Source organism: Pseudoliparis swirei, chromosome 5 (assembly GCF_029220125.1).
Source record: "Pseudoliparis swirei isolate HS2019 ecotype Mariana Trench chromosome 5, NWPU_hadal_v1, whole genome shotgun sequence".
Lineage (NCBI taxonomy): Eukaryota > Metazoa > Chordata > Actinopteri > Perciformes > Liparidae > Pseudoliparis > Pseudoliparis swirei.
Window position 1 is genome coordinate 23,646,053 of NC_079392.1, and position 13,946 is coordinate 23,659,998.

A 13,946-nucleotide genomic window follows, 5' to 3' on the forward strand; every position below is an offset into this window, starting at 1 on the left:
TCTTTAAGCCGCCGCCACCGCGAAGGCGTTTGGTGTTTTTTTTCTTCGTTCGTCATCTTGACCCCCAGAAACGGGAGATGTGTTTTTATGTTTTTTAAAAAGGTTCAAAAGAGATAATAAAAGCTGACGGAAGACATCTGCACACACTTATTTACAGTGATGCGATAACAAATAAACGCTGAGATACCAGGTAGAATAGCGACCCGGGGGGAAAAAACGACGTAAATCCAGTGTCCAACACTTTTAATACAGAAAAGTACAAACATATTAGTTTACTTTCTTACTCAAAAACTAAAAACACATTACAGTTAACACATCTATAAACAGGCAAATGTACACAATATAAAACACATATATACACTCTTTTAATATATTATTGTAGAAAGATTTTGATGTTTTTTTAAACCTTTTTTTTAAAAACTGGAAGCCAAACAGCTTGAAGAGGGAGTGTTTCACAGAAGATGATAACTGTTGAGTGACACACCATATGTTATGGATAGGTAGTTTTTTTTACATACAGTTGTTGGATCCTGTGTATTTAGCAGACTGAAATTAACTGTTGAAATAGACAAAGATGACATCTGAAAACATGCAACTTGCTGTTAAAACCTTTTTTTAAGTGCTAATTGATATTACTGGATTATACAGGATCTAGAAGCGTCCATACAGTTTGGAGTTACATGTGCAGCTTCATGCAGAGTGGAGAGTTTGAAGGTTGGGCACTATGACGTTTATATTTACAAAAAATAGCCATGCCGTTTATTTAGCTGCCGTAAACCGATTACCAGTGAAGTGAGCGTGTGGACCCCAAACCACATAAGATCATGCATTTATTTTATTTTTTACTGATTACGTCACTCATGAATCCACGGAAAATGTGAAGTGGGGGAAAAGAAAAAAAACGAGTGTGAAATCCTTCAAATGGCAAAAACAGAAAAAGATCACAACATTCACAAATTGCCCCTCCCCCCCCCCCAAAATACAAATGTCTGAACTCGACTCACTCTTTCCTCAAGCTGGTAATGCTTCCACCTTCTGTTTTTCTCAAGGTTTCTTTTTTTTGGGGGGGGGGGGGGGATTTCTATATTTATTTTTTTACAAAAGCAGCAGAATGACGAGGAGCGAGAGCAGCGGGCCGTCGGCCGCCGCCGCCGCCGCTCGGTTGTAAAGACGAGTCGTCCTCGGCCAATTCTGCTTCAGTTTACTCGGCGGCAGCGCCTTTAAATCCTCCAGAGCGCCGTAGGCCGCCATGGAGAACTCGGGGTCTCCGGTGGTCAGCAAGTCAAACACGCAGGACTGAAAGTACACGTCCTCCACCTGCAGGGTCTCCCTGCACCTGGCCGTGGCCCGCTCCACGGTGTACACCTGGTGCGGGGGCCGCAGCCGCCCCAGCTCTGTGTTGGTGCCCTGCGGCTGCTGGCTCTGGCGGCCCAGCGTGTGCTCTTTGATGAGCTCGTTGCGCGGGCAGCCGTGCAGGCAGAGCTGCAGGCCGCCGTTGCCCTCCGAGTAGTCCAGGGTGTCTTCCGGCATGCGGATGGCGAAGGTCAGGTAGCTGCCCACGCGCCGGACGATGATGGACGTGCCGATGTACCGGGCCTGGATCTTCACCTGGCGGCCCGCCCCGGCGCCGCCGCGCTCCACGACGGTCAGGCTGCCGCTCTCGCCGCCGGTGCGGGTCCCGTCTTGAAAGGCCAGCGGCAGATCTTCTGTGGTGGCCTGGTACACCTTCTGATCCGTGCAGCCTTGGAAGGACTTGAAGATCACAGTGATCTGAAACGAGAGGAACATTAAAGATCAGCAGGACTCTCTTGTAGTTTGACTCGTGTCGCTTGAATAAAGGACTCTTCTTTGCTAAATCTAATGACAAGCATTACAAGCGTGTGCCCTAATTGGTGTTGAATATGCGCAGTACCAATTACAGCCACCAGGTGGCAGCAGGAACCCAAACGTTTTGACTGCTGTGGGAGGTGTTGATGGCCCACATTTTTTACAGGGTGAGAGTGATTGCTGTCACTGGACCACTGGATTGTTACCACCCAAAGAGAAACTGTGCAAATAAACCAAAATCATTGTGTGGTCCTCACTATTTCCTTTACCTGGGGGGGGAAAACACACACATACTAAAACGCAATACCTCCACTAGTCCTCTCTGAACGTCGGCTCCAACGGCCTCAAACCGTCATGCATTTTCCAAGACTTCTCCTCCGCTGGCCGAGTGACTGACTGTGATTTGTATTCCGGCTGAGCTTTGGAAAAAAATGTGGGCCTAACCTGTGTTTGTTCAAAGCATCGTGACAAAGTGGTGGCTGTGGTTACGTTTACTCTTACGGCGGGATACAGTATTTGATGGATGATTTCCTGTCTCGGGTCTGGCAGTTGCAAACAACTCCAAAATCGTGAAGGGAGCCGGCACAGATATCCCCGACTACAGGTTCGCATTAGGTTGCATACCCAAAAATACACTTTAAAGTGCCTTTATTGACTTTATTCTGAAATCCCTAGTGCAATATTAATAATAATACATACAATTTCTATAGTGCTTTTCATAGTACTCAAAGACGCTTAAATATGTCTTAATATTAATTTGTTTCGTATAGTTTTCAAACATTGGAGTTAATATTTGACCATGTAAAGTCAATGACATTCCCTCACAGTGGGCAACAAAATAAATGTACTATTCACGCCTGTGATTCAAATTAAAGCAGCTTTCTTAACCTGTTTTCATGGACATGATCTGTGCGTGCTGAGTCTTGTATACCAATGTGACCGAGTATCAAAGACATGATGAAGGTTTGAACACTTTTTTGAAAAGCCTGAACCCCCCCCCCCCGCCAGCCTACTTCATCAACAGAATCAAAAGCCCTTTCCTGCCGTCCAATTATTCCTTTGTTTTTCCACATTACTCCACATTCACGGAAAAAAAGCACCCAGTTAATTATTTGACCAGAGGGGTGAAAAAACATTCCTGATCGTGGCGGTGGAGGGAAAAGTTTGAGTGAGCGTTAACCACGACCATATGACCACCCATGTGTTAAAAGGTAGAGCGCTCGAGCGTGTCTGTGATTCAACACCGCTGACGACTCCCTCTCTCTTTCCCCTCAGAGATCTGAAGGCGCTCCGAGGCTAGAGGAATGCTGGAGGCTCGAGAGGCACCGTGGAATGACGATTAACTTCACATGTTGATGCTTTATGGCGCGACTCGGGCTAGCGAGCAACGTTCTATTTTTCGCAAAAAAAAATTTTTTAAAGTCTTTTCATTTTTTTCCGGTGAAATCTTGAATGGATTTAAACCGTCGGACTTCAAAAACGATATAGGGAGTGAAAACAAAGAAGTGAAGATGTATGTAGACGGTGAGAGCGTTTGAAAGTAGACATTACTTTTGTTTTATGGGGTCACATGACACGCACACAAAGAATGTGGGGAAACGCGGCTCCAAACTATGGCTGCGACGATACTTGTCACGATATCATCGTTTTGTAAAGATCGCGTCGCTAACAACTTAACAATATCTACAAGTGCACGGCGATATCTGAACGGGATCCAAGTGTTTGTCTTTTTTTCGTTCGCCAAAACTTGTCGATTCGTCACGTTGCGGCTCTGCGCTCCGCCCGCCCTCACCTTGCTGGTTGCCGTGGCGCTGGAGCCCAGCACGACCGGCACGTTGGTCACCTGCACCGACAGGAAGCGGTTGTCGATCAGAGGCCACGCCCCTTCCACCTTGCAGGTCTGAAACTCGTTGCGGAAAGTCCGCAGGTGCGGGTCTCCGAATAATCCACAGTGGGCGTATTTCTTCTGGCCGGCCGAGCCCGCCGCGAGGACCCGGCTCTCGTAGTCGCACGGCTCCGGCACGACCGGGCGCGCCGTGCCGCGCGCCCTGGCGGAGGAGGTGGGCCCGTCGCTGGAGCAGTTGTGCTGGGAGAACAGCTCCTTGATGCGGAAGACGGCCGAGTGGTAGACCAGGTCGCCCCGGCAGCTGCGCGCCTGCCGCCGGGTGCACAGGGCGTAGGCGCGCAGGGCGATGCAGTAGTCCACGTCCAGAGCCACGTCGTCCTGCAGGCCGCTGGTGTGCGAGGTCGAGGACACGTACTCCGAATTGCAGCGCTGGATTCGACACTGCTGGCAGTGAGCTGGAAGACAAACAAACAAACGAGCGTCAACATTCTTTGCATCGGAGTGAAAATATTTGCGTCTCCCTCTCATTTTCGCGAGTGACCTCCATCTCGGCTAAATTACCGCCGAGTAAATCCACCCATTTGAACACAAAAAAAACCCCAGTTTTCTCCTAATGTGATCGTAATCTATCTGACATTTACAGATGCGTTGCTTCAGCGCGGTCTAAAACTTTTCCACGATCGAGTTTAGCTCAATCAGGAGAGCCATTAAAACCCGAAATGTGTGAGCTAAGGAGGCCGTGATCCCACACTGAGCCCCAGAGTCAGTGGAATCTTATTTCCCCCAACTAGCCCTCACAGCAACAGCACATAGCCGCTCTCTGTGGGAGGAAACCAACCTGTGTTAGTTTGCCTGAGGGTGTTGAATGCGGTTTGGCTGTTGCCGGGGTAATTGAAGTCCATTAAGCTACATCGCGGGGCCGGGGCACACGGGGGCAGCGAACGCCTCAGAGTCGCACTTGTTCAGCAACTCCGGGTCCGAGCTGGAAGCCGGTGCTGTGTTTGGTTAGGAAGTCTCATGTGCTGACTAGAATATAAGAACTCCTGCTGGATTGTGGATGTATTTTTTCTTTTTTTTCTTTCTCCATTTCAGCAGCATCCACAACACAGCGCACCCCCTCCGCTGCAAATGAATTGGGATCGGTTGCAACAGAATAATCTTTGTGTTTACGACGAAGCTCCATCTAATCTCCCAAACGGTGCGGACAAAGACGACAAGATAAGCGCTGCGATTTCACAGAATATGTGCGCACCGTTTTTTTTTCTCTCTCTTTCGCTCATACGTCCGATTCACCGAAGAGGACGGGACGGATGATTAATGCATCGCACGGCCGCTGCACTTCAACACCAGCTCTGATATAATGATTTTAAAAAAACAGAGAGTGTAAGGGGTCAAGTTAGAAGGCATCCTGCATCCCTCCTCTGAATTCCAACAGGCCTCCCCCGTCTCGCCGCGCTGCGAGGTCACTCGAGTCTGCTGTGATTGACACTTTCGGACAATCGCTGCCCGCACAGGCATCAACAACGGGGCATCTCCCCAAAGGGTCTTTATGCTCCGGCACTTAGTAGGCTACCAACAAGTGGGAGGACCATGAGGAGAATATGAGAGCAGAAAAGGAACAAGACCAACAGTGTTTGTAATGGTGGATTAGTAGATTGGAGTTAACCCTGGAGATGAAGGACACCGTTTTCTTAAGGCTGTGGTGTAGTTTTAGGACGGGCCAACATGTTAATAATCAAACTTAACTATTAATATGTATATACATAAGTCTGACTTGATTTCATAAACTATTTCTTGCACCATAACTTTTAAATGGTGTCAAGTCCATTTGTAACAACAAAGAAGAACCTGAGGGCCCCCAGGGGTCTTTAGATAAAGTGCAGCACAGTAATTCAATATTGCTTATCTTTACATTTTATTTGATCATGAAGATAAGATGGTTTGCAGTTTTCATGTTTCAATTATTTGAAAACGCCCAACAACTTTCATTTGATCTTGCACAATGAACATACAAAAAGAACGTGTGCATATCAAAAAATAAAAGTAATACGTATGAGTTGTGAATGTCCACATTGAAAGGGGTTTTCTGGTGGCTTTTGAACAACAACAACAAAAAATCGACAACACTGTCAAAAGAATACCTTTACCAAGTAGTGCAACTTTATCGAACAGTGAAACAAAACGCACCCCCACCGTGAAAAATCTACTCTCAATCAAATAAACACGCAATTATTCCGTAATAATTGGAACTAAACATGCTCGCGAGAGAGCAGCGGCCGTGGGCACGTTCAGAGGCCAAACAGTCGGACCCCCATCATGCATGGTAGCTCACAAAGTTAATACACGAACACGGGGAAATAACACGGTTCGCTCGGGTCCGCCGACCTTTTAAAACGGTCTAAACTCTAATACTCTGGACTTTAACAGTAGATGTGACCGTTTGTTGTCCGGTTAACGGTATTTTGGTGGCTTTAAAAAAAAAAAATCAACCAAAACAAGCTCCGTAGTTTCCTTCTCGCCAGACCGCGGGTGCTCGGACCCCAGTTGCTAGCGAGCTATGCTAACTCCCAGCTAAACCGCGACTTGATAAAAACCATGGCAACAGCGGTGCTCGTGGCCGTAAAGCGGTCGGTCGACTCACCGTTTGGCGTCGTCGTGATTTAGCGCGAGCGATTTGGGACGACACGTTACGAAACAGACGTCCGTTACGTGCGTTGACTGGTGCTGCTCGGCTAGCAGCGACACGGGCGTTAGTCTGGAGGCTGAGATGCAACGGACGTTACTACTTTGTCCGCGATACTTTCAAACCAACGGCGACTTTTCGCCATATTTTTTTTTTTAAACACTCAAAAACAAACGCGAACAACTTTAAAGTTATTGTGTTGAAGGACGGTGTCCGAGACGTGAAAAAATAGTTGTTGAGGGGTCTGGGGGGAGAAAAAAAGTTAACTTTTTATTCCCCCCCCCCCCCCCCCCCACACACACACACACACACCTCCATTGCCGGGGGCAGCGGGATTCAGCTACGCGGAGTGGAGAAGCACGGATTTAGTATTTTTTTTTTAAAGAAAAGAAAGTCAACCAAGATAAGGGCGACACTCACCTGGTCGAAACAGCATCGAAAGTAAAACCATGGTGAACGTTACACAGTCCAAAAGCTGCCGCTTAGCCGTGATTTGTGGTCCGCTTCTCCCCATACCAATCCATTCAGTTAGAATGGAGTTCCTCGACTGCTTCTCATCGACGCTGCGGGGAAATCAGACGCACACACACACACACCAAAAAAAAGTCGTCTTCGCTGTCATTCAAAAGGGGGCCCCTGTCTTCAGGGGCGGCTCTAGGAGGGAGGGGTTTAAAGCGTAGACGGGAGGGAGGGAGTGGGGGGCCCCAGAGGTGATTGCCGGCCAATGAAATACTAATTACTCACTAACCGCTTGATATTTACATTTAGTGGCAATTACTGGGATTTGAGACAGTGGAAAAGTGCTTTCAACAACATAATTGTTATGGCCCTGATTTTATGATTGGAGAATCACAGGCTGTGGTGGTTTATAAGAGTGTAACAATCGCCTTTTATAACTGCACGTGCACAATGCTGAGGGTTACCACTCTCGGAAGGCACTCGGCATAATCGGAAGGGAAGAGTTGTAAAGACGACCTCAGTAGAAATGTTGGCAGCACAAAGCACAGAGGGGCCACAAAGACCCCCCCCCCCCCCCCCCCCCAAATGGAGACAAATGTCAGTGTGTTTACAGCAGTAAGCAGGATTCTCCCACCTGTTGTTTTCCTCAGTCTTTGAATAATAAAGTTTGATTGACAATTGCGTGTCCAAACTAACATGGTTGAACTTAGAACCTGATGAAGGTGGCCGGCTTCATCCATAACTGAAAAGTCATTATTTAGGCCGAGTATAGTGTGTATCCCACATGATTTCCTCCATTACATTGCATTATATGTCATATTTAAGGTCAATTAATCCCTTATTTTTGTCATTTGTGGTTTGGGTATACAAAGTGATGTTTCACTCGTGGGCTTTAGTCACGTCGGGGAACACGTACTGTCGATTATTTTTGGTCTCAGCAAAAATCTCGGCGAGCTTTTTAATTTTTTCCATTACATTTCCACTCTGCAACTCGCATGTTACTCTTTTCCGTTTCGTGGCCAACTTTCCATCTCTCGCACCTCCTTCAACGGCACTCTGTCTTTCATTTGCACAGCTGCTGTGAGGCCGGACCATCTGCAAGGCGCACACATACACACACACACACACGCTGACCAGCTTTCTTTCTTTTTTCTTCTTCCTGAGACACACTCTGGTGGTTTTATGTGCCATGCAAATAAAGAAATGTAATGCACCAACCCAGATTCTGTATTTAAAAAAAAAAAGAATAATAATAAGAAGAACAGCAACAGTCACAGTTTGCGTAATTTTCTCGAACTGGAATGAAATGTTCCAGCTCTGTTTCGGGTGCAGCTGTAACATTTGGCCGCCTGACTTTATGAGAGAGAAGTGAACCCAGACAGTTATTGGATCACTGGGTTTTCTATACACATTCGGGCTCCTCCGGCCACACAATTGTGTGATTCAGGTGGCCTGTCAGTCTCGTGAAAGGTCTTCACAGGCCTATGTTGATGTGGGGCTGATATATATAGTGGAGGGGGGGAAACGAAGACAGCTCAACTCAAGTGGAACGTTTGGATGGTCCCGAGCTGCCAGGAGGGCCTCGGTCACACTGGATCCACTGTGCCAAGTCTATCCCCCCAGAGGGCTCTCTACCTGCACTCTGTTGGTTCAGCTAATTTCGGAGGCTCTGCTTGGTTCATCCGCTTTATGGCCGCTGCACTTTTACGGTCACGTTTTTTTTTTTTTTTTTTGAAATCCCATCAAACCGGTTTCACTGTGTATTATCAGTGTGTCGCGGTGGGTGGGTCGGGGGGGGGGGGGGGGGGGGGGCGGATGGTGTTGATGGTGTGCGGCAAAATAAATAAAAAACCCAAACAAAATGAACGTCTCACCTGTTGCGGCGTTTCTCCTCGGGAGCGAAGGATGACATTTTCCTGCAGGAAAAAAAGAAACGCAGCGTCGACTTCAATAAGTCAACCAGACATGAATAAATAACACATCTGCATGCCCCCCCACCCCACCCCCAAAGATAAAAGACAACAAAATCAAAGCCCTAGTTTCACTCGATACGCCGCCGTCTGCTAAATGAGCTCGGGATCCACTCTGCGGGACGGATGAGCACTGAAGCAAACAGTTAATTGATCCAGGTGGGCGCTAAGGATGAATTCAGCACATGAAAGAAGCCTGTCAGGCTTGATGGGCGCAGAAAGAGCCTCTTTCTTCCCGTGTTTCCTTCTGAGCGTCTTGCGTTGCATGACCCGGCGGTTTGTATATGCAACCGGCTCTAAAACAAGTGAGAGAGAGAGGGAGCGGGCTGCAGAGATCAGGTAAAAACAAGGCCAATATATTTCTCCCGCAGACAATTAGGTCACTTGTTCTGGTTGCAAGAGAGAGACAAAATAGTTTAAATTTGGATTGCAGAGCAAACTCCAAAGTGTTTTTGAACAAACTTTAAAGGAGTGAGTAAAACTTAGAGACTGAGAAGGAAAGAATTGGTGAAACGGGGGGGAAGGGCGAAGAAAATGAAGAGAGAAAAAAGCAGGAGGGGGGGGGGGGATTGGGTTTCCTCTGACTGTGTGTCTGGGCAGCTCCACATGTTCCTCATTAAGATCCTCACACTGCGGGACCAGCTCCACGCCGGGATGCTTGTTGTTGTTATTAGGCCCAACGTGCTGTGGTCTGGTGGAAGCCCCGAAAACACACAGGGGCCGCTCCAGGATCATCTCCTCGGCTCTGCAGTGACCTCACACGCGTGTGCACCGCAACGTGGTCAACGCACACTGCAGTAACTCCGGTAATGTGCATGGTTTAAAAAAACATGTAAATACAGCTTTAGAGTTGCAAAAAAAAAAAACTAACCCGAACGGGAGCTGTACACCTTTTTAAATGGGGTTCATTTTTATTCTTCCATTGCAATGTTTACAAAACAATACCCCGGCGAAAAGAAGAAAAAAAATGCAGGAAATTGTTCATGTGTCATGCTTCTGATTTTTTTCTTCTCGTTCAATTTCATGCCCATCTAGATTCGTCAAGTGAAACGTGTATCGCGTTTCTTCTGGGGGGGCCGATAGCATCAGAGATTGGGATCAGGAGTAGCACGCGCCCCTCCGCCAGCGCCACACGGTTGCAATATAAGAGACGAGCTTATTGAATTTTAAAACAGGAACCAGAGCAAATTGACTGGTTTTTTTCCCCTTCTCCCTCCCTCACTCCCCCCTCCCCCCCTCAATCTGAAATGAAGTGTCCTGCAGCACAGCTGAGACGCAGAGTGAGAGGGAGATGGAGAGCGATGCAGAGACCTGGTATGTCTGGTTCAGGCCTCTCGCTGGCAGGAGAAGGGGGATCTGTTATCTCAGCTCCAGATAAGGGGAACTGTGGTGTGAGTGTATACGGGGCCGCGCTGATAGCATCTCGACTCAAGGATCCCACTTACGGCACCCTGATTGATAGCTGACAGCACACACAGGGGGTGTGTGTGTGTGGGGGGGGTGCTTTCTGAGTGTTTTTTTAGGTACCCCTCAATAGGTATCCATGCAGGCGACTGTTTGCCGAGTCCCTTTGGATCTTTGTCTCTATAAGTAAACAGGAATTATCGCACTTGCGTGTCATGAGAGCAGCAAGGCCGAGCCGCGCTCCGCCTGCAAGCTTAACTTCTGAGCACGGAGACAAAAGGAGAATACATTTTTATTTATTTATTTCAATTTAAAGCATATATATATAAAAACTCAAATATCCTATCTCTAAATATTAGAATATCATGAAAAGTATAACTTGAAACACCTGCAAGGGTTTCCTGAGCCTTGACAAACACTCAGCTGTTCTGAGACAGTCCTGTATATACTACCGGGTATAAGTTTTAGAACACCTCAATGTCTCTAAAGGAAAGACGAACACTTTTAAGGGCTATAATGGTCTGTCTTCCTTTGTTAATTGCCTTTTTCTTGCCATTATAAGAGTAATATACGACTACCTGCAGTACTCTACTGTCCAAATAGTGCTGACGAGAATGTAGTAACAGCGTCTGTTCCTACACTGCTGTTATACAGACGGAGGTTGTAAGTAATCAACACAAGTGGAGACACCTGTAGGAATTGTGAGCATCAACTTTCAAGGCTTAATTTACTTCAGCTGCAAGTCGTTAACCCTTAATTACCTATTACCTGTTTTGTAGAACACTGAAGTTTACATTATTTTTCAGTTTTTGGTAAACCTAATCTTTTTCGTTTAACTCAAGCAGTTTTCCGCTCACCTTTGTACCATTTCAGGTTATTCACTGGAGTAGAAGTGACTCAATTTCAATAAAAGGATTATAAAACTTCTTACCGGTAATATATACTTTTCTTTCTTTCTAGCTGAATCTTGAGTTTTCTTTTTGTTGCACCAAACTCCTCTCTTCTTCCTTTTCCTCTTCTTCTTCTTCTTAATCTCCTCTTCCTTCTTCAAAGATGAGTTTTCTCTGACAGAAAGATAATGGCGTATTACTGCTTAAAGTAAACTACTCTTCTTCTTCTTCTCATTCTTCTTCTCATTCTTCTCCTTCTCTCCCTCGTTTGCCTCGGAACAAATGTTGACCCAGCGTCAAGCCCCCGTGCTCATGAATAGACAGTCGACTGGCAGGTAACCCTAGCCGCGGGGTCGCGGGGTCGTCCCCGACTGGTGAGGGATGATGGGTAAAACAAATGCAGAGCAGCAACACACACGGGGACCTCTGATGTCCTCAAGCCTAAAGGGAGAGAGAGTTCAGGGCCATTTGACCTCTGACCCCGAACCCCCCGCATATGTGTTCTGTGAGTGTGTGTTTTGAGAGTTGAACCTCTCCCCAATCTTCGAATTCTCCAATATATACACATATATATTGTCTTCTTCTAGCCTGGCCCTGTTGTTTTTCCAACTCATGAATCAAGTAGCGAAAACAGTTGCGCGTCTGGCTTCACTGAGCGGCCCGTGAAGCCGATTCCGCTGCACAACGTGACGACACTCCCACGCTCCGAGTCACCCGAGCCATGTGTTCTAGAAACAGGCAACAAATTGCTTCGTAATGACCTGCGGAAACAACAAAAAACCCTGAACTATGAGTTATAACTCTGCTCCGCGCCCTCCAGCTTAAGAATCTACACTCAATATTTTCACCATAATGTACATTTTTGCCAAAATGACATGCTTTATTCGATTTTAAGTTATATTTTGGGGTTAGAAATGTCCTTAAAAGACTGCTAGCCAGATGCTAATGAAAATGCTATCGCCATCTTGTTTTCCGTCACCAAGACAACGCTAGTTCCTCTTTACGTCAATTTCGTAAGCAGGTTTATTTGTTCTCTCTCTCTCTCGTTAATTTCAATAGACTTGAACAGATCTTTTTTTGACTTGCACGGAATCATGGAAATCAATAGTTTTGAATTTTGAAATCCCTTCTGAAATCTAAAGAATTAAGAGATTTTAAAGTTCTCTCAAGCATTTGCCCTTTCCACCTGACGGGCTCGAGGTTTAATCCGCAGACGCGTCTCACCCTAACCCTAAAGCCGTGTCCTTCAGCTCGCCTGCGACAGTTGCTATTGTTTCTGTCCCGGACAACTGGCCCCGGACCAGGAATAGACGAACAGACAATAACTCGGGAGTGTGTAAACTTAGCCATTCTGATCTTCCAAAGTTTCACCCAGAAGGCATTTGGAGAATGCCCCCCCGCTGCGTGAGTGGATTTAAAGGCACTGAAACATGGCGGCGCATGGTGGCACATGGCCGTGGTGTACACTTCCACCAAATCGAGCTTAAACGAGCCCCCCCCCCCTCGCTATGGACTGAGAAAAATCCACATGAAGAGCTGGGAAATTGATATGGTTTGCCCCCCCCCCCCTTTATCTTTTCAGCAGATGTTTCTCACATTTCCGTTAAAGTCAATCCTCACACGCTTGTACGGGGGTCATGCATACAGATTAAAAAACAACCCTTCAGCCGGTGTCGGCGAGTCGCTCTGCCATCGACACTCCGGCGTGTTCGTGAGTTCCGATATCGTGGCGTCCGCACGGAGTAAAAGTCACTTTCTATCGACATTATCGTTCATCAATTAGCATCTGCAGGCGTTTCCTAATTTCAAGGAGGAAGAATAAAGGGACGTACCGTGGGTCAAGTGTGTTTGTGGTGGTCGCTGTATGTGGTGAACCGGAGGCGACGCCGTGAGTGCAGTTTGAAAGGAGCGCGCGGCGTTCACCACGACTTCAGCTGGCCAACTAAGAGGGCGGGCGGCGCCGCGGGGACAGATAGCCGCTCGGCATCGAGGGCACATGACAACAGCTGTCCGTTTCAAGAATCGGCACTTTGATTAGGGCAGGACGGCAGTGAGCGATGTGGCCTAATTCCCACATATCTGGGTAGGGCACTTCTGAGAAGAGAGGGAGCGAGAGAGAGAGAGAGAGAGGGGAAAAAAAAGAAGAAGAAAAAACCTCAACGGAAAAAAGATTGATGCGCAATCACGTGCACGCATATTCCCGAAAACAGACACACCCACACACACTCACACACCCACACACACTCGCGCTTACTTGTATTCCCGGATATTCCGACCCGTTGCCCCCCCCCCCCCCCCAGGCCAAGCATGTGTGCCACGTGAGTGAGCCCCTGTCTGTTATCTCGCTTTTTTAAAAAGTCCTTATCAACGTGTGTTTTTTTGGGTTACTTTTTTGCCACACTCGGCAAAAAAAGAAAAAAAACGCCACGGGTCCACAACCTCCACCCCGCCGGGGGGGGGGGGGGGCACCCGGCCCTCTTTCACGCGGCGTCAACCGTTGAGCCACGAGACGATACGAGCAGAATCCGCACAACAAGAGGGATCATGCCCCGTAATGTGTGGGGTTTTTTTTGGGGGGGGGAGGATCAGTCGGCGTGCTGCAAAAAAAACACGTGGCGAGGAGATGTGTGAATGTGATTAACCTCGCCAGACTGACTCGGCGCTCTCGCTCCGGGGGGAGAGACGCACACGTTTCCCCGGTGATTTATAGAGGTGGAGTAGTCGGCCACGAGGCCTCGGGCGGAGGAGAGAAGGAGAGCAAAACAACAGCACTTAATTCAAGTCTGACAAAAAATATTCTGTAGGAAATCCATAAAGACTGCTCCATCAAATCTTACAGACCCCCCCCCCCCCCACACACACACACA

The 13,946-nt window shown here is 47.5% G+C and overlaps 1 protein-coding gene across 2 annotated transcripts; it reads right to left on the reverse strand.

The window, feature by feature from the left end:
• Nucleotides 1-228: 228 nt before the first annotated feature.
• rgmd (RGM domain family, member D) lies at nucleotides 229-13,082 on the reverse strand. 2 transcript variants are annotated; one of them, XM_056415158.1, is made up of 5 exons: nucleotides 12,912-13,082; nucleotides 8,690-8,731; nucleotides 6,777-6,919; nucleotides 3,620-4,128; nucleotides 229-1,770 (listed from the first exon to the last, which is right to left on the reverse strand). In XM_056415158.1, the coding sequence occupies exons 2-5, from the start codon at nucleotides 8,725-8,727 to the stop codon at nucleotides 1,096-1,098; spliced, it is 1,365 nt and encodes a 454-aa protein (XP_056271133.1). In that variant the 5' UTR covers nucleotides 8,728-8,731; nucleotides 12,912-13,082; the 3' UTR covers nucleotides 229-1,095. The 2 variants fall into 2 exon arrangements, with proteins under 2 accessions (XP_056271133.1, XP_056271135.1); XM_056415160.1 differs by lacking the exon at nucleotides 12,912-13,082 and adding an exon at nucleotides 11,121-11,163.
• Between the last annotated feature and the right edge of the window lie 864 nt (nucleotides 13,083-13,946).

Coding starts and splice junctions, on each gene's coding strand:
- rgmd (XM_056415158.1), bottom strand. CDS start 8,727: ATGTCATCCTTCGCTCCCGAGGAGAAACGCCGCAACAG. Junction 6,920..8,689: donor GAGGAGAAACGCCGCAACAG/GTGAGACGTTCA, acceptor ATTTCCCCGCAG/CGTCGATGAGAAGCAGTCGA. Junction 1,771..3,619: donor GCGCCACGGCAACCAGCAAG/GTGAGGGCGGGC, acceptor CTCTCGTTTCAG/ATCACTGTGATCTTCAAGTC.